The 26998-nt window shown below is 45.0% G+C and overlaps 1 protein-coding gene and 1 long non-coding RNA gene across 2 annotated transcripts; one reads left to right on the top strand and one right to left on the bottom strand.

Moving 5' to 3' along the window:
• Nucleotides 1-316: 316 nt before the first annotated feature.
• On the top strand, nt 317-15837 carry IGFBP3 (insulin like growth factor binding protein 3). Its single transcript, XM_029589687.1, has 4 exons — nt 317-1234; nt 4010-4230; nt 7777-7896; nt 15222-15837. The coding sequence occupies exons 1-4, from the start codon at nt 856-858 to the stop codon at nt 15345-15347; spliced, it is 846 nt and encodes a 281-aa protein (XP_029445547.1). The 5' UTR covers nt 317-855; the 3' UTR covers nt 15348-15837.
• LOC115084603 lies at nt 8802-10967 on the bottom strand. The gene is made up of 3 exons (XR_003854605.1): nt 10883-10967; nt 10674-10769; nt 8802-9098 (listed from the first exon to the last, which is right to left on the bottom strand). It is a non-coding gene; the product is annotated as an uncharacterized LOC115084603 (long non-coding RNA).
• Nucleotides 15838-26998: the final 11161 nt, after the last annotated feature.

Below are 26998 nucleotides of genomic sequence, written 5' to 3'. Positions count from 1 at the left end.
CTTTTTCTTGCAACAAAAGTCGCCTAATGCAATCAGAGGGGTTGGTTTTTTTGGGGGTTTTTTTGTTATCATGATGATGATAATGATGACTGCTCCACCGCCTTTTCTTAAATGGGTGTTCTTAGAGGTGCACTTGAGCACAAATCAGAAGCAGGAACTCCCCTCCCCTCCTGTGTCCCTTCAACCCGAAACCTGAATTTCCAGATGGCTCAGGTCCACCCGCTGCGGAGTTGTTCATAATTCGTGGTCCGGGGCGTGTCTCGGGAAGGCACTGTATATAGCCAGAACCTGAAGTGAATGAGAGGACAGATGGAGGAAAGAGTTACAGGGGTTGGAAGGAATAGGAACTAACATTTTGAAAAGACGAACTTTTTATAATTCAATTTTCTTTATAACTTTTTTTTTTTATAATTTAAGATATATAGATTCCCCTTTTCCTACCACCATCAAAAATCAAAACTTTTTGGAGTAGTTTCTTAACTGCCAGTTATCCTAGCCAGCTTGATTTCTTTTCTTTTCTTTTTTTTTATTATTTTTCTTTTCTTACCCCCATTACTTTCCAAAGTGACTTTAAAGCAATCAACTTGGCAACTGGAAGCAGGAGGAGTGCTGTAAATCGGGTGGTGGGGCAAACAAACCTTGGCCCCCTATTCCCCCCCTATCAAGCCCTGCCTCTCCAGATCAGCGCCAGATCGCCTTGCAGGAGCCGGCTAGCGGTAGAGAAGCAGCAGCAGCAGCAGCAGCAGCAAGCGGGCTCAGCAACCGGTGGCCGTGAGGGGAGGGGGGGTGGGGGGAAACTCTTCTACCGAGGCAGCCTCAGCCGCCCACCTCCATCCACTCCGCCTCCCGCCTGGCATGCACTGCACGCTCCCGCTGCAGGAGACGGCGGCGCTGCTGCTGCTGAGCCTGCTGGCGGCGGCGGCGGCGGCGGTGGGGCCGGTGGTGCGCTGCGAGCCGTGCGACGCGCGGGCGCTGGAGCAGTGCAAGCCGCTGGCGGCCGAGTGCGCGGAGCTGGCGCGCGAGCCGGGCTGCGGCTGCTGCCTGACGTGCGCGCTGCGCGAGGGCAGCTCGTGCGGCGTCTACAGCGAGCGCTGCGGCGCGGGGCTGAACTGCCTGCCGCGGCCCGGCGAGCCCCGGCCCCTGCAGGCGCTGCTGGAGGGCAGGGGAGTGTGCGCCAACGCCAGCGGGGGGAGCCGCCACCACCACCAGCATCAGCTGGGACCGCACGCCGCAGGTAAGGAGGGGGACCGGGTGCAGCGGGGCTATGGGGGGCTTCTCTCTTTGGGCACGGACCCCCTCACTTTTATGTCCTGCTTGCTCTGTCTTTTTTTTAGATTTTCTCCCGATCGCTGTAGAAATGCTTTCTCTGTAGCTCTCGTTCGCCTTGCAGATCTACGGTTCTCCCATGCGTGCCTTAAAAAGCGGCATCCCTGCATTTAGGCGGTGGAAGCTGTTGCATGCGGACCATGCATAGTTTTGTTGCTCTGTGTGTGTTTCTAATATCTTTTAAAAGGTTTTGATTTGGTTAAAATGGTTGCAAGCTGCTCTGCGCCCTCACAAAGCCCCGTTATGGAGACCTGGGAGCCCCCCCCCCCTTTTTTTTTTCTCCCCCTACATGCTGGGGAAGTAGCCGCCGCGGTACAGAACGCTCCTTTTTTCTTTCTTTCTTTTTTTTAATAGCAGCACATGGCCGACTGTGTGTGCTTGGAGCTGTGCCCTGGCTGCTGCCGGCGGGACAATCGCATAGGTGTTAAGAGGTCGGGCTGCGGCGCACAGCGGCCGAGGCGCCGGCTGAGAGGGGCTGACTTGAGCTTTGCGAGCTGGACGCGACTCTTCTAAGTTTCTGCTGTGCACGGGAGCGCCCTGAAGGGAGTCTTTGTGGTTCTCGGACCGAGAGATGAAGTTAGGTTCCAGAGATTGCGATCTGACAGTCCAAAGTCTTTTTTTTTTTTTTTTGGCATACTGGCAGAAATGAATTAAAAAAAAAAACAAACCCCTGTCCCGATCAGGGTTGGTAATGATGAATGAAACTCCCGTTGAAGTAGATGAGGCCAGTGGGAGCCCGTCATACCCTCCCACCAGATCCCTAGAAACTTGGCATTGGAGGATCGGTGTCTAGGTATGGGATTAATTTTCTGGAAGATTTAAAAAAAAAAAAAAAAAAAAATTCGGTGGGTGAGGTGATTCAGCATTCCTCCATCAATCTGAGATTTCCAGGCAATCTGAACTCCAATGAGGAAGCGGGGATTTGCATGAAGCATGTCCCCGTCCCCCCTTCCTGAGTCAGCCTTTGTGCACTGAGGAGCCTGGAAAGGCGTGCAAACACCCCAACCAGTGGGAGAGAAGAAAAGAGCTGCTTGCAGGCGGCTTCTCCTGCAAAATGAGCTTGTCAAGGATTTTTCTTTTACGTTTAGTTTTACCCTTGCTGATTCTATAAGGATCCATGCTCCGTGTGTGTATGTGTATTATATATAGATAGATAGACGGTATAGATCATCTTTAATTTTATTTCGTTCTTCTAATAAGTTTGCATATCCAAACTGTACATCTGGACTTTCAAAAAAAGGGGTGGAAGGGCAGGTCGGGAGCAGTTTGCTTGTCCTCTGAACTGGTCTTTAAGATTTCTATCCCGAGTGAGGGACGTGTCTGGAAAGAAGGAAGAGCCGAGAGAGCTGATCCCTTCCTCCCCCCGGGTAGAGGTGTAAATTCTTTCACGCTGCTGTTTTGCTGCAGAAACGCGTAACCTCTACTGCTAGCGGTGAAGTAACAGTAAAGTTGTGTTTTGGGACTGAAGTGCGATTTGGAGCACGGTGCCAGCTATACTCGGGGGCCGATGGTCCATAGTGTATCTGATTACATAGAGAAGGCACATGATCTAATAAAAAAAAAAAAAAAAAGGGGGGGGGGGAGAGACAATACAGGAAACGCAACCAGCTGTTGAAGAATCCATAAAATGGCCAGACTGTGTCTGTGCTACCCTTTTAGTGCACGCAGATATAACTTAAAGAAAGCTATAGCCGCTCCATTGTGCCTGCCACGATATTTCGGTGCACTAGGATTTCGTTTACTTTTATGGTAGGAAGAGAGAGCATTTATTTTTAAACGCTAGCTCATGTTTTAGAAGCTAAGAGGCAGGAGGTGTGGTGGTGTGGTTCCAGATAGATTGCATCACTGCTGGGGGATTCACGATAGCTCCAAGATGCATTTCCTAAACCGTACGATCAGAAGCAAAAACAAAATTAGAACCTACATCGAGCAGCTCGGGGAGGGCTCTTGAGAAACAAATTTTGGGAAATGATATCGACGGGGAAATATTAGGCTTGCAGCTAGCTCTCTGTGAAGACGGGTGCTAATGACATCTTGTTGCAGTTTTGTCTTTCTTAAATCCCACACTTTGCCCAAAAAAAAAAAAAAAAAAAAAAAAGACTTGGCAAGGTATGAGAAACCCTAGTAATGACTCTGCAGCATTCAGGAAATAATGGTCTTCCCTAGGAACGACCAGTAATGTTGCTAAACCAGCATATGGGATAAATTGCTCGCATTGTTTGGTTCTTCTGGGATTGGTAATGCTGTTAACAGATCTCTGGTAGGCATCCAAATTCTGAGAATTCATGTGTCAGGGTGCGCGCCTGCCCCCTTGTGGTGGGAACCTGATAACTTGCAAATGGGGAAATGAATATGCTGTCATCTTATCAAGACATCCTGTATTTGTTGATTGGAGTTAAAAAAAAAAACAACCCCTATTAGAAAGTTCACTGAAAAGAAAAGACTGGATGCAGTGAACTAGCAGAGCCAACGAAATATCTTTTCAGTGGGGTGGGGGAGGGCCATGAGCAATTAGTGTTTACTTTCTTGAAAAGTGACTATTGCTACTAAATACAAATAACTTTGCTTGTTAAGCTGTTTATTAAAAAACTGATTGTATAAATGATTTTAAAAAAAAATTGCAGCAATTGTTTTGCTCTCTCATGTGCATGTCATGCGTTGTTTTTTTTTGCATCCGCTTTAGGAAACTCCAGTGATTCCGAAGAAGACAGAAATGTCAGCAGTGCTGAGAAGCAAGAGGTAACGGGCACTCATCGGGTGCTGAGTCACAATCCCCATCGTGGCAAGATCAGCATCATCACGAAAGTGCAGGCCAAAAACAACCAGCGCTACAAACTGGACTACAACCAGCAGAACACGGATACGCTGAACTTCTCTTCCGAATCCAAGCAGGAGACAGAGTATGTAAGTACTGTTGCCCCCCCCCCCCCCGGTATGGTGGAAGCAGGGACAGCAGCCTGCCCCCCTTACCTAAAGGGAGTCACCATTGAGGTGGCCTGACCTCTTGTACCTGTCAGCCTGACCCTGTGCAGCCCTAACCAAAGCCAAACCAGGAATGAATGTTAAAAGCCCCCAGGGGGGGGGGGGGATGATAAACGGCGATGTCAGTGCTCACAGAGGGAGAGCAGTAGAGAGAAAAGAAGCCTCCCGCCTCCCAGTACAGGGCCTAGGACTGAGCTCCAAGAGGCAGATTATGTAAATGACTACAAGATTCTGGGACTCAGTATGCGGTTTCTGGCAAGCCATCAAATCCGTCTGCAGCTCGTGTTTAGAAACGGTGTCTGAATCAATGCTGAGTGCTGCAGGCTGGGCCGGCCCCTCAGAGATGTAAGTCACTACTGTTCTGCCTGCCTTGGACAGGACCTGTGGGCCAGCTCTGCGGAGGAGGGATTTGAATAAGGAGTATTGAGGTCAGTGTTACAGCTCTTTGTAGGCGAACCCCGGTGATCCTCAAGCCAGACCAAACCCTCCCCACACCCCCCCCAAAAAAGAAAAGTGGCAGAATGGCTTTTGGTATTTCTCAGAAGTGAACCAGAGGTCTCACAGGTGACTCAGACCTAATATTAACTTTTTTTTTTTAATTTTTAGGAGTTTATAACTTACAGCACAAACACAGGGTTGTTCCTTACAGACTGACAACGGCAGCTAGCCATTATTGTATAGACATATAGAGATATTTGATGTGTGTAAGCACAGTTGATTCTGTCAATAAAGAGTGCGCCTGTTAGTGTTTTGGTTGTAGATTTCATAAGATGTTTATCACACGAGAGCAGGATGAATACATTTTTCCTTTTTTTTTTTTTTTTTGGATTAAAGAGAAGGATGTAACTTTGGTGGAATTCCAAAAGGGGGACGTTTTCCCGATCTGCCCAGTGCTTGTGAATTCCACGGTGGGAAGGCTTCTTACCCATGGTTCTTTGTGCTTGCAGCATACACTGGAAGCCTGCTATGCTAACCAGAGTGAAGTCCTATTAACTCTTTACTTCTACAGCAGACCAAATGCACAGGCTCATGGAACTATGTGGAAGAGGAATGCTTTTAGGAGCAGACTTTGTTAATGACTGTTGAGCTTTCTCCCTGTGCGCATGCTGCACCGAGAACCAGACTTGGGACAGTATCAGAATAATGATATGGGGAGCTGCCAAGTATGTAAAACTTGCCAAAATTCATGGTGGTATATTCGTACTTGACTAGGAGCTGAACCACTGACGCAGCATTAAGTGGGCCCAGCTGAGGAATCTAGGATGTTTGCAGTCAACTGCCCTAGGCAGATTATCTTGTAAAACTGAGTCTCATACTCATCAAAACATGGCACAGGCTTGGTGTCTTAGATCACTCACCAGTAAAGCAAGACACAGGCTGCATGGTAGTCTGTTTAAGATTAGCAACCATGTATGGTGCTGTTTATTTCTGGATATGCCTAACAATTCACAGGGAAAGTCACAAAACGTCTTAAAAGTTAAAGCAGTAGTGCAATTAAGATTGCTGAAAATACCTGCTTTCCTATTTCTTGATGTTTTGATCTTATTCTTAAATCTCTTTCTCTGTCTTTTTTATATTTTTACACTTCCTGGGAATAAAAACTGTGCAGCTTTAATAAGGACTGCACCCTCTGTTTCTTGGTTAAAAAAAAACCAAACCCTTGCATTGTTTTTTGATCAGAGATCAAAGAGGTAAGGTTATTATTTTGGAGAGGGGGTGGGGACAAAGAGATGCACATTGCTGATCAAAGTGAAGTCAAATGACAATCAGCAGTTAAGGCACAAGCAAATTCTTGCATGTCAAGTCATATTAACCTACTACTGCAGTAAGTGGGATTCACTCCGTGCACACCGGCAACCCCACTGATGATCAGGCCAGTAGGGGGTTCTTCTGTCTTCACCTTGCCATGAGGACATGACCTCAGTGGTTAGAGCAATGTTGGTTTTCTATCTTCAGATCTCAATTTCCCCTCTAATACTCCTTGATGCCTCGAGCAAACCGGTCACTTCCTTTTCCATTGCCTCAAATTCTCCCCTTAGATTACCTATATGTTTTTGGAGACCGGGGCTTATTGCATCTGAATACTAGCAATGCTTGAAATTGCCTTGTTCATTATTGGGAAAGGTGGGCTAAAAATCCAAAGTTATTGGACAAGGGACTTCCTTTTGCTGAAGGGTTTCCAGTTCAAGGGTGTAGCATCCCTTTACCAAATACCCAGGAAGGAAAACTTTCAGCCAAGAACTTCAAGACTGTATGGGGTTTCACAAAGTGGAAATGCCTTGGATCTCCACCCTCACCACCTTAAATAGCCTGTAAAACTCCACTCTACCTCTACAGTTAGAGGTATCATATCCTCTTCATTAAAGAAATGGACTTAAAGAATTAAATGCCCTTCTCCTGTCCGTAAGCTTGGACCGGGCTGCACTATGTACAGTCAGAATGTATACATTGTTGGTATTCATACCTTGCATGAAAGCCACCTGAAAAATGAGAGGGGTATTGTTAGTGCAGTGGCTTATGCTCTGGATTGCACGTCCCCCCCTGGATCACACAGCGTGCAGGATAAGCACAGGGAGGAGAGTCTGATGTGTTCAGACCAGCTGAAGGTAGTCTCATGCTTCAGTGTTTGGCTCATTGTTCCGGGTTGGGCGTGTTCCAGATTTACTCGCCAAAAAAAGAATAATGATAGTAATCATTTGGGATTATTGTTTGTCCAAACCTGATCCCAGTGTACTACTTTACAGGTTAATGCTTCAGAAAGAAGTATCCAGGCACCTGCTGGGTAGAAAGTCCAGCTACCAAATCTGACACCTGGTCTCTGGGCCAGCTTCTGAAGAGGGAAAGAAGGGGAGGGCTAGTCATCATTGAAAAGTTCCTTTTTTTTTTTTTGTTTTCCTTCCCCCACCGTTAGTGTTGCCAACTGGTGACCTTTCTAAAGCTCCATCTCTTGTAGCAGATAATTGGGCAGTAGGAGGTCTCCAGCTAAGGGCACCCATAGAAATTGTTTTGTGTGTGTGTTATTAAAATCCAGGGAGGAGGGCAAATGGTTTCCCCCCCCCCCCTCCCCCCGTGGACATCCATGTCTCCAACCTGAGCCGGGTGAAAGAGAATGACCGAGGGTGAAGAGGTGAGCAGGCAGGGGGAACCCCTCAGTTCACGTTTGAGGGGTGACCAGCAGGTTGCTCGTGCCTAGGATTCACCGCAGGAAAAAGGGGAAAGCATTGATCCGCATCGCGCCGCCTATGGTCTCGCCCCTTTCTTTTTTTTTTTTTTTTTTAAGATTTCTACATAAGAATACATTTCTTTCTGAACTGTCCACGATAAAATTAAAAAAAAAAAGGTAGTTTGTGGTTTTTCAGTGTTTGTTTAAAGATGCACAGTGGGTTTTGTTTGTCGCGCGCACACACACACACACACACAGCTGTACTAGGGTTATCTTCTTGACTCTCTCGCTGTTTGACTTGGCAGGGCCCTTGCCGTAGAGAAATGGAAAGCATACTCAACCACCTGAAGATCACAAACATCTTGAGTCCGACAACTTTGCATATTCCCAACTGTGACAAGAAAGGCTTCTACAAGAAAAAGCAGGTGAGGCTGGCTGCGCCCCTCTCCCGTCTGTCCCTTCTGAAAACCTGTTTTGAGTTTATCTACGGTTCTGCCTTTAGCAGTCACCTAGGGTGTATGAAAGGGGGGAACAGGATATACACCTAATCTTTTTTTTTTTCGTTCTATAGTCTAGAGTTCAGTCACACTAAGTATCACTGCCTCCTGTAAAAGTTGGAAGAGTATATGCCCTGCTGTTTTGTTATTGCCAGCTCCGCACACTGGAAAAGAGGATAATTTAAGAAGTGACCAAGTTTAGTACATGGGAGGTCATCAGGTGGGCATGGTGGTGGAATTTTTTTTTGGCATCTCAGATTCGTCTTCTTGGCACACATGAGCCCTGGGATCCTGCAAAAGTCCTTGTGTAATGAAGCAAACAGCTGACCTGCTGCGCTCTCCCCATCCCATCCCACCCTGCCAGGTCAGGGCCTTGGTAAATTGTAAATAGCCACTGTGGGGAGGGAGGGTTCCTAGAAGAAGCAAAGCTAGCTCTGGTTACAGCCCCGCCCCCCTGGGCCACCCGAGCAGGGCATATCTATAGCTGTCCTTCCGGCAGGGGCTGACATCACAGCCGGAGATCCGGGCTGGCTTGTCATGACAGCTATGTCCGTCCTGCTGTCTGGATGGAGTTTCTCCCTGAAGCCCCCTCTGGGCTGCTTTCTCTGCCCCCAGACATCTCCCGTTTCATTTTGCTTTACATGGCTGTCCTCCTGACTTGGCCAGTTGTTACCTCGCATGGGACATAATGTTTTTTTAATTTGTTTTGTTTTATCAGTTTTGGAAACTGATTGTCCATCGGATGCTTTCAGGATGTCAGGATTATTATTTTTTTTTTTTCATTAAAAGATCAAAACAAAAATAATGAAATTAGTTAAGACAGGTATATGAGAGACTTTTTAAGGCATTTATTACCACTAGGGATAAAACGAAGAGAGAAAAGTACTTTTGTGGTATGGATCTGCAGGACAGAAGGTTAGCGAGGGGCGTGGAGTGGCACAGAGTTCAGAGCTGGGCAGGCGGTGCAGCTGGAGCAGCTGCGGGGAAGGGAGCACTCGCCCCACCAGCTTGTCGCTGCTGCTGTCAGATACTTCGTGACAGCTTTCACCTCAGGACAAGGGGGATGCAGGCTGCCAGCTTCTCCTTTCCTGAAGACCAGAGCTGAGACAAGAGGTTTTCGGTTTGTCAATCTGAAATGGAATGCACAGGCTTAGATATTTCAAGCAAGGTGCTCCGGGTCCTCCGCACTAACTTGAGCAGGCTGTAGTGGGCCAGTTTGCACTGTGCACGTTCAGGCAAGTATGTGTGTATCTATTTCTCTCTCTACATATATTATAGATTAACCTTCTTGCCTGAAGGTCCATAGTGAACAAAACTGGCCCACTGCAGCTGCACAGAACAGAAGTTATTCAAGTTACCCAGTGGAGAGGACCCAGGGCATCTCACTTAGATTTTTTTTATTTTATTTTTTTTTATTTGTCCATTTTCAGGAAAGGGAATTTGAAAGTAAGATTGTTCACTGGATTTTTCAGTTACTTGGTCACGCAATCAATCTTCTCAAAGTCCTGTGCATGGTTTTCAAAGCAGTTCTTCTTCCAGCCCCAGCTCCACTCCCACGGTCTCATCCTAATCCACCCTTACATGCACATTCCCTTAATGTGCCCATGCAGCTGATGGGAATGTGGGGGAAAAACAAAAAAACAAAAGCCGTAGCTGGCTAGGAGAACAGTCATTCCCACTTTACTTGGATTCAGAGGGAACAGTTTTTCTCCAACTGCGCAGAAACCCAAATTACCTTTCTTGCTTGAAGCAGAATCAACATTTGCTGCACCTTTAGTAATCACCTCTTCTCAAAGTCTGTGACAAGAGTGTAAACCTGTCCTCCCTTTCAGCAGAGCCATTTACATTAATGTTTGTATAATCCCTGAGCTAAACTGTACTCGGTAGAACTAGGCAACGTTCTATTTTGGTCCGTCCCATTCTGACTGTACCCGATAGGCCAGATGCCTGTGCGACTGGGGAGGCTCCTTAGAATATCTGCCCCCTCTGTAGAGCTAAGCATATTTTTATCCTGTTGCCCATTGCTGAATTCTGATGGATTGTACCATTTGCAACATGTCTGTGGTTTTGTTTTTTTTGCAAAACCTTGGCAAGCAAAGTTGCAGAAATAGAGACCATTAGACTTCAGACATGTAAGCAGAAATATTGATCCAGAAGGAGGGCAATCCCAATCAATAGAGCAATTAAAAATGGCCAGATGCGGAGACTGGCCTGATTTCACCCATACTCCTCATACATTTAATATTTATTTAGGGGGGGGGGGGTCGGGGAGTTTGCCTGTTGCCTAACTCTTCCACTAACCAGTATCCCCATCCATCTATCTACTCACACGCCCAATTCTACCCTAAATTCTGCTAGGCCGAATTAGAATTAGTGAGAAGACGTCCAGACAGTCATGGTCATTTGAAAGTACGAACAGCTGACAAAAATCTCACTTTGACATAACAGAGTTTCTAGTTCACTTCTTTCTGTCCCATTGGCTTTATGGTGAGAGAGCTTTCGTATGATTGTGTTGACAAGTAAAGTTAGTCACTTTTGTTTCACTCTCGCTGTATATATATATTAATGGTTATTTGTTTTCTCTTGGGCTCATGCTTAACACTAAGCCTGGATCCCCAAATTCATTATTTACACTGTTTTCACAGTCTCCTCTTACGTGGGTGTCAATGTGTATTCATGTTAGATTCACTGCTGCTTGTGCTTACAGTAAGGGGTGAATGGAGCCCTTCGTTGCACTTTTACTCCTGGAGTAGCCAACTCCATACAGACAGCGTATTTTCTTCCATGGTTAGCTGTAAAGGCTGTTAAGAAATTTCTTAATTAAAAAAAATTCAGTTTTTCTGGGAGTAACAACAATTGATTAAATCAGTCAAAACGCTCTCTACAATCCAAATGTACCTTCTGCAGTACCTACCCACTTTCCATCCCTACAGACCTGAGTAGTCTTCTCTTTTTCTCTTGTCTGCGACTTTCCCACATGTTTGCTGTTCGGGTTCCCCTCTCTTTGGAATCAGCTTTCTGGTTTACATTTTTTTGTTTTTCTGCTTCAAGTCATTCTTCTTTCTTCCATCCTCGCCTTCCTTAGCTTTCACGAACTGCTATTTCCTTGTTCAGGGTTAGCTGTGTACTTAATTACTCATTTGCATGAGTAGCTGTGCTATTGTGTACTTCTGTTTCTTTTGTACCCAAACCACTGAGAAGGCAAAAACAACCTATTAAAATGTATATTAAGGAAGGAGTGCACTTAATGGGCTTGCATTAAAAACATGTCATACTGGGTGTACTGCAAAACCCATCTCAAGTTTTCTCCAGAGGGAGAATTAACAGAAGAGCAATCAGGAAGAAAAATGTTTTCTAAAACATCTTTAATCTGTCTTTGTGTGTAATACAGAGTTTGTCATTGTAAGAGTGTACAGCAGCGCAGTTCAGTAGCATTGTACATGCACTTCAGTGCTATTCGGTTTGAAGTCTTAGTGGGTTGTGCTACCCTTTTTTTTTTTTTACAAGACCGAAAAAAGGAATTTGTAATACGTTCCTTCTTCAGGCATAACTGTAGGACTGCAAGAAAATTCTACAACCCTGAAAGCTTCTAAGAACCAGTTGGCAGTAGGGCCAGTTTTTTTGGGGGGGAAAGTACTGGTCTAACCCAAAATTTGGCCCTTCCTACAGAATGGCTGCAGGATATCTGGGGCATTCTGCAGCTCTGGGAATGACTGCTGCACAGGATTCTGTATAGCCACGTGGCTCAAAGCAGTAGTTGGGCTAAGTGGTAGAGGAGGAAGTCGCGGCCTGAGGGCACCACTGCTCTCCTCTTCCTGCTGCTAAACGGTGTGGAAACGGAGATCAGAGGGGAGAGGGAGGTGGGGCAGGGGAAAAGTGAGAGAGAGATGGTCAGGGAAACAGAGAGAGCGTTTGGGGGCTATGGCCCCTTGGGAGAAAGAGAGAGAGACTGATGGGGGACAGAGGGAGGGGAAGGGAAATGAGCAGAGTTAGGTTGGCTTGGCATCCCTTCCCCCAACTAAAAATGTGCTCTGCTGTCTGTGTCACTAAGACAGAGCTCCAGGATGCCTTGCACTTGCTGGGCCCACCCCCTTAGCGAATGCTCTGAGCGCCAGTGTGTCTAACATTGGCCCTGCTTGGAAGCATGTGCTCAGTCAATACAGTGAAAACGCTGTGTAAATCCTGTCGTTGATTATTGCTCGTATAATTTTAGTGACACAGAGCAGTAAAGGAAAACATACGAAAATAAATTCTGGTTGACACTTTTTTTTGTTGAACTGCAGTAATGCAGTTTGCAGTTACGGATCCGGTGTTGACATTAGTCCTCCTGCTTCGTTACCATTAGGGAGAAGTTGACAAAAAGAAAAAGCATATATATAAGCGTCGTGAGGCAAAAGCATAGACGGTGCAGTGAACCAGATGTCGACTTTTATTTGATAAATGGGGATTAGAACAAAAGTGGATTTTTTTTTTTTTTTTTTTTAGTATTTGAAGTTTCAGAGAGAAACAGTGTGTAAGCCACGCAAGGTATTAATCCCATGTTTGTAGGTCCTCAAGTAGAGCTGCTGCAGGGCAGAATCCTGCATGCCGGTGGGATAACGTGCCCCACTCGCAGCCTGGGCTTTGACCAATTTTGCCCACAAGCTACTTATTTATTTCTTTTTCCCCAACAAGGACTTTACGCATCGCCACCGAAAACAAAGGTGTTTCTCTTTTCGACAGTGAGGCGGCAGCATGCTCCAGTTCCAGCACATCAGTGCAGGGCAAAGCCCTGGCCTCCTGCCAGAAATGCAAGGCAAACATATACACGTTATTTCCAGTTGTTAAGGTTGCTTTTAGTTCATGTACTTCTGAGTTTCCCAGCTGACAGGAAGATGTATGCGTTTTGTATTCATCAAAATATTCAGCATGAGCAAAATGGCTTCCAAGTGGTTTGAAGGCTATAGGCCAACACAGCCAATAGGATGTGGGTGGTGGATCTAATGAATACGAATCCCGAGATATCTGGGCAGTATGACAAACGGCAAGGAGATTATCTTTTGATAGTCTGTGGCTGGAGAGGTTTTGATACGCGTACATAAAATATACTTGGAAGAGTGCGAGATTGATTGGTTGATTTCCCCTAACCCCCTCTGTTTCAATTGAATATTTGGGAAAGTTGATGCTCGGTGGGATTTTTGAGAGTGAGTACTGTGTAACAAGAACAGTTTTATCTGCAGAGTTTGGTGATTTAGCTTGTAGTGTGACTGATCAGAGAAGCGCACACTATGCCTGTGGACTGTTCATACACTCACCAGTTGTTTAAGTGAGAACCGTTGTACAGGATTAGGTATCTGGTAATGAATGCCAAAAATAGTACAGACATTCCAGTAGTAAGCAGATACAGGATGAGGTGCTAATGCCAAGGGGGGATGCATCTGGCAACCGTATGCCCTCCTGGTATGTAGCTCTTGGCTCAGTGAGACATGTTCCTCTTTTATTAAGGAAAAAGTCTTCAGTGCCTGTGACCTATGACTGTTCACTATTTACCTCTGCGAGTTTTTTTTTTTTCAGGCTATAAGGGCAATTTTTTGGAACTCCTTGTTCATCGGTTTTTAGTGTGGGTTTGCTGTGGTGTTACCTCTAATCTACTGCCGCAGTTACAGGAATTAACTATACATCCTTTAGGGCTAGGAAGCATACCTTGGGTTTCTCAATTCATTTGTACAATAATGGTCTTGCCAACCCTGTTGCGTGAATAGAAATCTGAATTTCATTGATCATGACTTCTAACAAGAGTGTATGATGCATATTCTCAGCCCAACAGGCTTCGAATGTTTCATGTAAGTGGCGAAACAAACCACAATACCTACAGTTAAGGGCTTTAACAGAACCCAGGGGCCTACTTAATAAGCTGAGTGTTAAAACTGTGCATGGAAATTCAGCACACAGTTTCTTAAATGCTCAAGCTAAAATAATTGTACTCCTGATGCAAGAAGCTAATGGTTTGCTAATGCAGCAGGAGCTTTAAAAAAAAAATTGCACAAAAAAGGCTTAGCCTGCATGAAAACATGATTTATGTGCAACAAAGCACGTTTTCTGCTCATAAAATCCTGACTATGGGTGTTGGCACCAGAACTCCAGCTTCCACCCATAGACTGACATCAGCCCTGGAGAGGTTACTCCACCTCGGACTAGGAGTTAAGTTTCCAGCGCTAAGACAGCCGGAGTTAAGTTGGCGCACCTCTCTGCATTGGAGGATAATAACTAACCTGTACGCACATTTTTTTTTTTGTATATGCAAAGCTGCTTGTTTACTCTGCCGAGCGCGCCTTATGACATTGATCCCCTAGTTAGGATATTTGTGTGCTCATCCGACTTGACAGGTGCCTGTTAATCTAAGGCCCACAGGGAAGCCAGTGAGCTGAGAAGTGGCTGGTTTTCTTTCTCTCTTCCCCTCTTCTCCCACGGCAATCCATGCCGTGGTCCCGCATTCTCCTAAGGGTCAGCAGCCTCTCTCCACGCCATTTACACATGCAGCCTTATTGACGTGAAAGTAACATTTGTTTTATACTGCCGTGGGAGTGAGCCATCCCCTACAACTCATTAGTCATCTTAGTGGGAAACATGGGCCCCAGACTGATAAATTGCCTATGGCTAACTGTGCTTTAAATCCTGTACTGAGCCATGGTGAATTAAGGGAGGAGGCTCTGAGCCTTGTCAACTTTGGGAGGTAGTAGAATAGAGTATACCCCCCCTCCCCCACCTGATGAGCCCTTCCCTGCCTCTAAAATAAAACATACAAAAATCTTTGAAACAAGGTTTTATGGTGGTGGTTGTTTATCTAACGTCAAGAGTTTCAGTTGGTTTTGAAATGAAAGCTGAAAAACCAGGTCCCCTTCATGTGTTATAATTTGGAACCAGGTGGGTGCAGTAAAAGATCTGGCATCCTGAACTCACAAGCCTGCTGCAGCCCAGTGTCCTCATGTTTGCTATAACCTTCTCCTCCTGTGGCGTTTTGCGATGGTGGAACCGTGCTGAGCATGCTCGGGAAGTGCCTTAATAATCGAGCTGGTGCTGAGTCTGAAGTTCCACGCTCCTGGGCTGACTGATGCCCTGGAGAGAACCTAGTCGGAGCCATGAAGGACCTGACTGTCTACCCATGCCAAACATTGTTTAATATATTCCATGTCACAGTAGTGCTCGTATGAACAGTGGTACCCATCCGGTCTGCTTAATGAATTTTTGCCCTGACTGTGTCCTTTGCTTTGCAGTGCCGCCCATCCAAAGGCCGAAAGAGGGGGAGTTGCTGGTGCGTGGATAAATATGGACAGCCGCTGCCTGGATTCGATGGGAAAAGTAAAGGAGATGTCCATTGCTACAATATGGAGAACAAGTGACTGAGGGACATCTCCTGTGGACTGTGTGTGGCTATTTGATCCATCGGAGACCTTTTGAGAGACTGGAAAAATAAAATAAAATAAAGGCATGGACTGCACTGGCCATGGAGCTGCAAACGTTCTGCCCTCTCAGGAGGTTGGAGAGGGAGGGGGGGGGGGTGGGTGGGACTGATGGTCCTGTGTGGATATTGCAGCTGCACCCTGCCACTGACACACTTCCAGCTTTCTATAAACAGAGGGAACTCTGAATTCCTAAGTAAATCTGCACTATTGATCCCCAGAGAGAGAGAGGATAAAGGCACTTGAAAATGGATTCAGGGAGTCTCCACTGACTTTTTAAAAGAATGGCCTGTGACCAATTTGATCCCGAAAGATGCTGTCTCTTCTTTTAAAGAATTTATAGATTTTAAGCTTGTTAAAGTATAAAAAAAAAAAATTAAAGATTTAAGTTTAAGCTTTCTTTCTACAGTTCCGACGGGAAACTTATCTTCACGGGTAAAATGTTTTATAAAAAAATTTCAAAGAATTTTTTTTTTAACGTGTTTCTAAAATAAAGACATGGCTATTTTTTCTGTAAAATATATTATGATTATTCTGTTAGTCTGTATTTAATATAATTATGTTTTTTAATAAACTTTATTTAAATGTATGTGGTTATGCTTATCATAGTAGTATGGCCGCCACTCGAATGCACGGAAATTGAATGCTTCTTTATTTTGCATACTGTTATGAAATCTTATGATTTTGGAAGTATTCCAATGTCTATGCCTGCTATGAGTTGGACCATAGATATGATATATAGATATATATATATATGGCATCATTGTCATGGAAGTTGCAGGTAGGGCGGTGGACTGCCTTATTGTCAGTCGTGCACAATCCCAGGCAAAGAGGATAAAGACAGATTTCATGGTTTGGAGTGTCCCTCCAACAAATGGACCAGCCTTTACAAAGGGGATACGTTTCACACTTTTTACTCAACACACATCTATGCAAAAATTGCTACAGGAAGCATGGATGTTATCAGCAAAAGCACTTTTCAATGGTGTACAGCAAAAGGAGGATTTTTTTTTTTCCCAAAGACATTCCTGCAGGGGAACTCATGTTTACGTGCAGAAATGACCTTTTGAGTAATTGCTCTCCTTCTTATGCAGGTGTGTATGCGTGTGTCCTGTTCGTATGTTAAGGTTTTTTTTTGTTTTTTTTTTTATCCAGACTGAATGGAGGCATTCCTGAAGGATGAGTTTGGGAGGGGATTTGGACTTTGGACAAAATCGAAATGTACACATGCAAAGTATGCATGTACATTTTCCAAGCATATAATAGCAGGTATGACTGGGTGCAGGCCCACTTGGAAAATTGGTGAGAATTGCGTGCATTTTTGCTGCATACTATAGGAAAGCTTTTTTTGAAAATCCCTAAAAGAGCACACATCTGTAAATTCATCAGAACAGCTCAAACTGCGAGTATTTCTCATATGGATTACTCTTCCATTGAATCGACCAAGACCACTGAAGATGGACTTCTGTTGAGCTGACACACAGACGCTGTGGTCACATTGGGCAAGCCTATTCTGAGCTTTTGTTTTTCTTAGTTTGTGCATTGCTTTTTTTTCCACAGGTATTGGTTAATTATGCTGAAGCTTGGCCTGGCTTATTTACTATTGGAAGCATGGTTTTGGCTTAGATGAAGACCCTTTTTTCAAATTTCTCAGCCTGGTTCATGAGTTTAAGGCTCTGCTGCCTTCCCCTTTTTTTTTGAAATGTTTGTTGACTGGCTCTTTTAGCTGTTTTGAATTGTTTGTAGCTGCCAACGTACTGTGCAGGTGTGCATTGTACATTGAGGGTTTTACTTTATTGTCGAGCAAGAGAACATGAGCTGAAAAGCTAAGGACAGCTCTAGGAATTGCCAGTCTTGGCCACGACGACCCGCGGGGATGCTCTGCACCTCCACTGAGGACGGTGTTGCTGTTTGGAGAACGGTCACTGTCCAGGGGTGACCGGCACCCATCCACATCTTGTCAATGGCAAGCGCTTTACTGCCTGACCCTGACCCAGATTACGTAAAGATGATTAATGTTAGATCTTACATGTGGGCACCGCCTTCCATGGTGCCATTCAACACCATAGGAAAGAAACAGGTCTGAGAAATACTGCAGCATCGGTACCACCTCATTTCCTCAAGCTATTATCTACTGTTTATTATGAACGTGCTCTCTCTCTGTCTCGCACCCTTTTTCTGGTATTCCTGACTTTCCTTTTTTTTTTTTTTGTCTTTTGCCAAAGCTGAAAGACCATAGACCATATAATAGATAATGTATTGCATGTCTAATAATAATAAAAAAAAAAAAGTTTCCAGCTGGTGGTTGTTAGAAGTAGTTTTGGAAGCTTGCTCTGCCCCAGGGAAGCCAGTGATTTAGAACAATAACAAACAATCATTTTTGTAGTCCACCCAGCTCTTGACAAGCCTGATGGTTAAGGGACTAATAATCTCCTTTACCCAAGCTATTTCACAAGTTCTATGGCATGCCATGGGCTAATCAGAAAATCGGGGCAGCCTGCTCATAGGTGCATGCTGCCTTTTTTTTTTTTTTGCAAATTGGGATTGCAGGCAAGAGGCAACAAAAGCTCACTGGCCCTCTTCCAAAATGTGGTATGAAATGGACTTTGATAACCGTTCAGGAATAGGAGCAAGATTGCTTGCACTCGGCAAACAGAAGCCTAAAACTGACAGATGCAAGTTCTTTGCACAATCTAACCAAATCCCCCCCCCCCCCCCCCAAAACAAAAAAAACAAACAAACCCTTGGATAAATAATATTCCAAAAACAGCACAGCAGCATGGCCTGGCTCCCTATTTTCACAAATGTTTCCCAAGCCACATTTTCAACTTGAGATGTGCTAAAGTGATACCATAGGTTTATCATTAAAGTAGTGCCCTGATTTTTTTCTTACCTCATGAAATGATTTAAAGTTTGTGCAAACTTGGGTCGGGCCCCTGCCTTAGGCCTCTTTGCCGCTGCCCAAGGAGGATCCAAGTTTGGCTCCCGGTCTGATGGCTACCAGTCAGGCCAAGGCATGCCACGGCTGTCGTGCACTGAAGCCCCAGGGAGAGTAGGAAGACAGCTGCTGCTGCTGTGGTAGCACCGGCAAGCGAGCCGGCTGGCATGCCATCTGTGGAGGAGGAAGTGAAGATGAGGGGCAAAATAAAGGATGAGCTTTTCAGAACTATCAAAACACATTTCATGTGGGAAATGTAATAGCGATGAAGGGGAAAAAAAAAAAAGTTAGCATCTTCTTACATGCAGTTACCTTGTCCTTTGTTCAGTCCCACCTTAACCTTCATGCCTATCACAAAAGTGCAGCTGGCACTGTGGGGTAGATATTTGAAGCCTGTCTGGGTAAGTAACTTTATTTATTTATAAATTCATAGTCCACTTAAATACTATGTGGATTCCAATACCTATTTCAGAATATAAATAAAGCTTAAGATAGCACAAATTTAAAACCCATCTGGATGAGTTGTATTTGTATGCAAATTAGTCATTTGGTAGTCAGGGGAGAGAGAGAGAGAGAGAGAGAGAGAGAGAGAGAGAGAGAGAGAGAGAGAGAGAGAGAGAGAGAGAGAGAGAGAGAGAGAGAGAGAGAGAGAGAGAGAGAGAGAGAGAGAGAGCGCCTTACTATAGTGCCTATGCCCTACATAGGTATTTGAATCCCTATGGGAGGGCTACCTACTAACTCGGGGTGGGGATTAGGTATGAGCGTCAGGGGTTGGGGGCCACTTTCGCATTCCACATGAGACCTATGGACAGAACAGTGGTCTCTAGTGCAGATTTGCTGGCCGTCGGAGTGAGGACGCTCACTCCAAGAGGAGATTTGGGCAACATTCTCTCCACCTAGCATGTTGTTGCCCAGGTAGAGTGTCCATCAAGCTAGGTAGAGAGAACGTTGCCCAAACCACTTCTTGGAGTGAGCGTCCTCACTCCGACGGCCAGCAAATCTGCACTAGAGACCACTGTTCTGTCCGTAGGTCTCATGTGCAATGCGAAAGTGGCCCCCAACCCCCGACGCTCATACCTAATCCCCACCCCGAGTTAGTAGGTAGCCCTCCCATAGGGATTCAAATACCTATGTAGGGCATAGGCACTATAGTAAGGTTCTCTCTCTCTCTCTCTCTCTCTCTCTCTCTCTCTCTCTCTCTCTCTCTCTCTCTCTCTCTCTCTCTCTCTCTCTCGCACAACGTACTGCAAATGAAAGAGGTGTAGCTATTGGCTGCACTAACACTGCAGCTGTTTTGTGGCACATGAATACAAAATTAACAATTTGCAAATCGTGTTAAGGGCTGTTAGCACGATTTGTGGAATTATCTCCTGCAGTAACTCCTTGGAAAATGACCCCCTAAATCTCAATATGACTACAAAGCAGTGGGGAGGGAAGCTGCCCACCCAATTTGGACCATGGCGCACCGGATCTGCAAGGCCGTCGTGGGATCCCATCTCCGCGAAGAGACCCAGGGTCTGCGTGCCATTCCATGCATTTGCATGGCACCTATGGGGAAGCAATCCTGTGGCCCACCAATCTTCCTATTTTTTTGGGGGGTGGGAGCAGAAGTGCCGCACACAGCTTCCGCTTCCTTCCCCCCCAAGCAGGAAGATCGTACGGCCCAAAGATAGCAGGAGGCTGGTGGCAGCAGGAGAGGCCAACTGATCTTCCTGCTTAGGAGGGGGAGGAAGCGGAAGCTGTGTGCAGGCTTGAATGTGTATGTGTGGGTGAGAATGGGAGCCTGGGTTTGTGTGTGGGTGAGAATGGAAGCTTGAATATGTAGGTGAGAATGGGCGCTTGGGTTTGTGTGTGGGTGAGAATGGAAGCTTGAGTATGTGGGTAAGAATGGGTGCTTGAATGTGTGTATGTGTGGGTGAGAATGGGAGTCTGGGTTTGTGAGTGGGTGAGAATGGGAGCTTGAATATGTGTATGTGTGGGTGAGAATGGAAGTGTGGGTGAGAATGGGAGTCTGGATTTGAGTGTGTTGGTGAGAATCGGTTCTTGAATGTGTGTATGTGTGGGTGAGATTGGGAGCCTGGGTTTGTGAGTGGGTGAGAATGGGAGCTTGAATATGTGTATGTGTGGGTGAGAATGGGAGTGTGGGTGGGAATGGGAGTCTGGATTTGTGTGTGTTGGTGAGAATGGGTGCTTGAATATGTGTATGTGTGGGTGAGAATGGGTGTGAGAATGTGTGTATGTGTGGATCAGAATAGGTGCATCGGTTTGTGGGTGAGAATGGGAGTCTGGGTTTGTGTGTGGGTGAGAATGGGAGCCTGGGTTTGTGTGTGAGTGAGAATGGGAGTGTTGTTGAGAATGGGAGTCTGGGGAGGAGTGAGAAAGTGAGAGCTTGTATATGTGTCTGCAGAGAATGTGAGCTTGTGTGTGTGGGGGGAGGGCATATGAGAGTGAGAACTTGACTGTCTGAGGGAGTCTGTGAGAGAAAGTGTGTATGTGTGTGTGTATGAAAGGGAAGAAGATAGTAGTAGAAGAAAGACACTGAAAAGGAATTAGGAAATGAGCGACAAGGGAAAAAATAGGAAAAAGAGACCAGGACCAACTGATTAGAAAATACAAAGATCAGACAACAGAGGTAAAAAATATATATATATTTTTTGAGATGTTAGATATGCCATCTTTGGGAATGTGCATTTCTTATATTTTTGTATTTTGCTCTTTCTTCAGTATTCCATTGTTCAGAGACTTTAGTTTCTCATGCTTTCTATTTTGATTTTATCTGCATGTTTCTGTTTCTAATTTGTGGTCTCTTATTTCTATACCAGGTAAAGATCGGTCTTTGTTTTGCCTGTGTGTGACTGAAATGCAGTATTTCTGCTAGCATGTAGTTTCTCTGTAGTAGTAGTCCAGCTTGTTCTGTTATTCCCGTAGGTGATGTATTAATGTTCTAGGGCCTCGTGTAGTATTTGCATTGCTGCTTTTTCATAAGGTTGCTGTTATTTGAATCCTGAGAGTCAGTGCTGTGTCTGTATGGCAAGGTTCTAGATGTTTCTTTCTTTGCAAGAGTTTATGTTACTTCACAAAATAGCAGTGAAGGGTTATTTTTTGCTGAGGTGCCACCAGAATTTTAAATTTTTTTTCATGTTAGTTGTAATGTGAATTGCCCTAGCTCTGTGCTGCACCTGTTCTGATGATTAATTATATTGTATTGTATTTATGAAGATTTCTGGTTTTCTGCAAAGATGGTTCATGAAAGAATACATTAATTTTTGTTTTATTACATGATTGGATCTGATTGTTTTCTATACTTGTGCATTTATAAACTGCAATAAAAAAATAAATTCTGATTAATAAGGAATTTTTAATGCTGGTAAGGGCTTGAAATAATTGAGGTAAAATGTTTTAAAGTTTCACGCATGATGATAATGGCTGTTGCAAATTACTTAGAAAGCCATTCTAGGGTGCAGTATATGACATTATTTATCAATAAGAAAACAATAGTAGGTCTCAGACCTGCATGCCTACAGCCCACCCATATTGACCTTGTGCCCACCCAAAAAATAAATTCTGGTTATGCCACTACTACATAGACAGATACGTTATCCAGCTAAGAAGCACCGCCCACTGCCCGCCAACAAAGTTCTCTAACTAAGGGGGTCATTTATCCAATTGCTTTATGGACTAACATCAAGCTAGGTTGAGAGAACATTGTACAAATCTCATCTTTGGGTGAGTTTCCTCATTCCGAAGGACCTCAAATCTTCACAAAAGTGTACTGTTCTGTTCGTATGTCTCACTCTGAATGTCAGAGTGGCCCCTAACCCCTACACTACTACCTAAACCTCACCTCGAGGTACTAGGTGGGCCTCACATAGAGGTATAAATACCTATATACTATAAGGGCCTTATGGCTATATTCTCTCTCTCTCTCCCTAGGTTGTAGGAATTGTAACAATTGTGGTATTTATTTACTGCATTTTGATAAATCCAGGCCTTAGTCGGCTATCTGCCTTTTGAATATTGGGCCCACTGCTGTTTAGCTGCTTTTGAGACCTTCTTAACATGGCTGCCTCAGCTTGTCATTTCCTTATGGGACTGCACTATGTCTGAGAACACATGACTCTAAGAACCAATGAAATGCAGGAGAGGATTTGACCAATGAGAAAACTGAGCAGATAAACATTTCAAATTTGCTTGTTTTTTGGTTTTTTTTTGGAGGAAGTTGGAGAGAGGCAAAGGAGGACTGTAGAGTTCTACCTGTGATTGTTCTAATAGGCCTGCTGTCCTCTGCAAGGATTTATAGAGTGAGTATATCCCAGTTAGATTGGGCAGCAGAAGATAACAAGACCAGGGGCTGATGTAATGAGGTGAAATGGTGTTAGTGCATATTTTTACTCCTGCTTCAATGTGCATTTTTCCATAGTAAGTTAACCCTGGTATTTAGCAGGGTTTTTAATGCAGGAAACGTACTAAAACAGGAGTAAAAACCAGAGCTAAAATTTAAATTAGCGCTGGGACATGCAAATCCCCTGTTAAAGAAGGCATTACCTTTTCCTCTAATGATGCAGGGAAGTGTACTAAAGGGCAGACAACTTAAAGAACATTTCCTTAACGTGAGGGAAATTTAACTCCTGAGAAGTTAACTCACATTTCCGGTGGCCAGGTTATTCTAATGCTTGCTGTGCTATGTGGTAGTGTCTAGCGGCGTCTACCACCCTGCGCATAGCAAATGAATAACTTTGGCCACCAGAAATGTGAGTTTACTCCGCCTCAGACCCAGGAGTTGAATTTCCAGTGCAGGCTCTCTTGGGAAAACACCTAGAGCTGAACTATATGCTGGCGCCGTCCATCCCAACTTTGGCATACTGTTCAGCTGTGAATACCTGCTCAAGAGAGCTTACGCTTTATTCAACTAACTGTAGGTGCCCTTCCCAGACAGCTTCTGCTTTTTTTTTTGCCATGCCTTGCCAAAATGACATTGGAGCTGTGCATCCTGACTTTTGGGCACATCGTGGCAAGTGTAACCCCCATCTCCGGGTGCAGACCTAACACCGACGGGGACCATAAAAGAATTTATTGTCTCTTTGGGACTGCAACCACTCCTAACTAGGTCTTTCACAGTCTCTCTTTCCCCATTGTCTGGAACCTTTGTTGGTGGGGCTCGGAGTGACAGGGGTGCCTTTTTTGTAACTTTCTTTTCCCTGGGAGAGGGGTACTACTTTTCCTGCACTGTATGTGTGGCGAGTGCCAATAAATACTCCGGCGCCACAGACTGTGCGATGAAAAAGAAAGTATGGTCAATTAGAAACAGAAGGCCATATCAGACACTCAGCTTTGAATCGTATTAGATTAGCCATGGGTAACACTTAAGCTTTTTACGCAGCCACCGAGTCACAGAGCTTTAGCTCAAAAACTGAAACCGCCGATGCTGTCAGCGTTTGGCTGGGTACAGCGGCTTCAGGGTATATTCATTAGCAAACCAGTCTACTTCCAATGGTGGCCAGCTCTGACTGAATGGAATTGACTATTTTTGGAAGATTAAGAATTATGGAGGAGCAAGACTGTAGATGAAATATTAAATGAAATAAATGAATAAGTGATAAAAAAAAAATCTGAGGTAGAAAAGTGGAAAAGGTTTTTGACCTATGATTGATATTGCAGTACCCTCTGGAGGTACCCTCTGGAGTCCCTGTGAGTTTAAATTTCTGCACCAGGTCCTTTCCTCTTTTTTCAAAAACAAAACAAAAAACCCAAGTGCTGTAATATAATATGGTGGATCTATGTTTTTGATTGTGAGGTGATTGTAATATTTTTCACATTCTGTAACAGCCTCACTTTTCCCTGTTTGTGGCAGTGAGCCCAGAGGGGCCATTACCCATGAGATGCGATTTTGGCAAGAAATGGAAAGTTAAATCACTTACCCCCCCCCCCACTCCACACCCACATTCATCTACTTCTGCATCACCTCTGCCCACAACCAAACACACAGAGGATGATGAGAGGGGGAGAGAGAGAGAGAGAGAGAGAGAGAGAGTTGGGGGGGGGGGGGCAGTACCCCCACCGTACTTTATGGGAGCAATTTCCAAAAATGTATGGGTAGTTGAAAAGATCACTGGTATTTTTCCCATGGAATTTGCACTCAAATCATTTTCAAAATTGCCTAGGGAACAATTGCCAGAGAGATTTTTCAGCTGCTTTTTCTCTGGATACTTTTTCCCTGCCAAACAAGGCAAACAGTTTTGAAAATGCATTATTGCCTCCCCTGACCTAACCCCAAGTCTGAGCCCATCTAGGTTTTTCCGCATGTAAAAAGTACATGCACTATTGATTCCCACAGGCATATGCTAGGAGAATTTGCAAAACAGCCTCTTTGCCTGGGTCAGGGGCAGGGCCATTTTATCCACAGGGCAAATGGGGCACTTGCCCAGGGTCCAAAGCCTTAGAGGGTCCCAGCTTGATCCCAAAAAAATTAAAGAAAGAATAAAATGTTAAAAAAAAAACCCCAAGAAGAGAAGGTAAAATAATATAGCTAACTAACCTGCCATATTATCTTCTTTAGGTCTTAACAAAGATCAGCTGAGTCCATGGTTTGTAAATTGCACAAACATTTTATATGGTGAGTGGGGAGGGGCCCATCCTAATGAGGTTTTCCCAGGGCCTCATAGAGGCTTAAAATGGCTCTGGTAAGTAGTTTTTAAATATTTTCCTCTATGTGTAGTACTGCTATATCCATATAGTAATGGGGAAATATTGTTCCATGGGATTATGCTAAACAGATCAGAGACAGATGTGATCAAAGATTTGCATCCATGTCACCCATACGTAGGCTGTATGATGTTTGACCGTGACAGGTGGGGTGTGTCTCTTTGCTGGTTTTATTTGGTATATTTAGTGTCTAATGCAGTGTGCTCCAGATATGATTTTCTTTTCTTGGTGCGTCCTTGGTTTTATGTAAAGTTTGCCTGACTTTATGAATGCAACTTTGAAATCCACCTACAGTTTTCTGATAGCGCAGACTATAGATTTTGAAAATAAATAAATGTGTGACTGAATGAGTGCAGCGGAGAGAAAGGGGGTACATTTTTACATGAAATACATTTAGAGAAGCCTACCAAGAAAGAGTAGAAGGCTGGGTGAGAAGCAAGGAGACAAAAGGTGAGGGACCGATGCTGCATGTGCGTTGGCTTGAAGTCTGAAATGGCAGCTGAGATGCAAAGGCAGCGCGAAATTCACCAGTTTGTTTTATACTGAAGTTGGTTGGCTGAAAAAACAGAAGGGGGATTTCAGAGACCAAGTTTCTTATTTACTTCTGGATGACATGTTTCTGTACAGAAGTACGGAGGAAGGGAAATCATCATAATGTATCTGCAGCCAGGGCTTAATTTGTAGACAAAAAGGAAGTAGAAGAGGGGGAGGGGGAGCAGGATGTGACCCGTGAGAGGGAGTGGGACCAGGGCCGGTGTGAACTTCCTCTCTCTGCCAAAGACACACTCTCTTTTTCTTTCACACACACCTACACGAACATCCTCTTTCTCCTTATCCTTCCATCCTCAGCCCCCACCAGCACCCAAACCCCCCCTTGATGAACCCTGGAGGGCACTGCTGGGGGTTGGTGATGGAAGATCACTGGGATAAGGACGAGGAGCAAGAAAGTGGAGAGTGATCATTCCCAGTCCCCCTCCAATGGATTTCCCAGTGGTCCTAGAGCCTCTAATTCCTGATAGTCCTTGAAGCCCTCTTCCACTGAAAGATTACCCTCTCCAGCAACTCTCCTCTTCTTCCTCCTTACTTAGCCAGTAAGGCACATGCCTCCTCTTTGAATCAGAATCATCTGGCTCTCCTCAGCCTTGGGGGTGAGGGCAGATTGGGGTGTACTGCCCGGCGTGCCCGCTATCCTCAGCCTCCTCGGACTGGGGGTGTTTGCTCTTTGCCTCCTTAGGGGAGGAAGGAAGGGAGCAATATTGCATGCTCTCCTCACTCACCACCCCCCCCCCCCATCCCTTTCCCTCCATTTATTAACTCTTTCACCATCTCCCCTCTAATCACTTCACTGCTCCCCACTCTGATTTTCTCATTCACATCCTATATTCCTTCCAATACCCTCTTTCACACCCTACAGCATCTCAGTCCTCTCACTCATGCTCTCCTCCTCCTTCTCCCCAAAACCCACAGCCCCTTCAATCTTCTCAGTCACTCTTTTAACCTCCCCTCACTCACTCTTCCTCCCTTCCCTTCAATCCACTCACTTACTCTTTCGCCCCTCCCCTCTTTGCTCCCTCACTTTCCTTTTCCTCCATTTGATCAGAAGGTCTGTCCCCCCATATCCCCTCACTCTCTTGCCACTTACTCCTCCACCAGTGAGTTCATAAGGGGCAGATATGATAAGCTCTAGGAAGCCAGCACAATGAGCAGCAGTGAGGACAGTAAACCAACACACCAATAATGGCAGATGTATTGGGGCTCACAGGCATTCACCCCATGTGCTTTTGAGCTTGGCCTTTCTCCCTTACAGCCTCCTCAATTGTGCTGGGAAATCACACAAAAATCAAGGCCATGTGGAAGCCCCTGCATCAGGGTAAGTGGCTCCAGCACTCTCTGATGGTCTACTTCCTTCAGATGCTGGGAACCAGAAATGATCTGTGCTACTACTGGCTCT

Source organism: Rhinatrema bivittatum, chromosome 2, assembly GCF_901001135.1.
Source record: "Rhinatrema bivittatum chromosome 2, aRhiBiv1.1, whole genome shotgun sequence".
Taxonomy (NCBI): domain Eukaryota; kingdom Metazoa; phylum Chordata; class Amphibia; order Gymnophiona; family Rhinatrematidae; genus Rhinatrema; species Rhinatrema bivittatum.
Note: the sequence above shows the minus strand (reverse complement) of the source record. Positions and strands in the feature narration are given on the sequence as shown.

Excerpts from the sequence above, each read along its gene's own strand:
- IGFBP3 (XM_029589687.1), top strand. The coding sequence starts at position 856 with ATGCACTGCACGCTCCCGCTGCAGGAGACGGCGGCGCTGCTGCTGCTG. Across the intron at positions 1,235-4,009 it reads GCTGGGACCGCACGCCGCAG|GAAACTCCAGTGATTCCGAA; the intron begins GTAAGGAGGGGG and ends CATCCGCTTTAG. Across the intron at positions 7,897-15,221 it reads GCTTCTACAAGAAAAAGCAG|TGCCGCCCATCCAAAGGCCG; the intron begins GTGAGGCTGGCT and ends TTTGCTTTGCAG.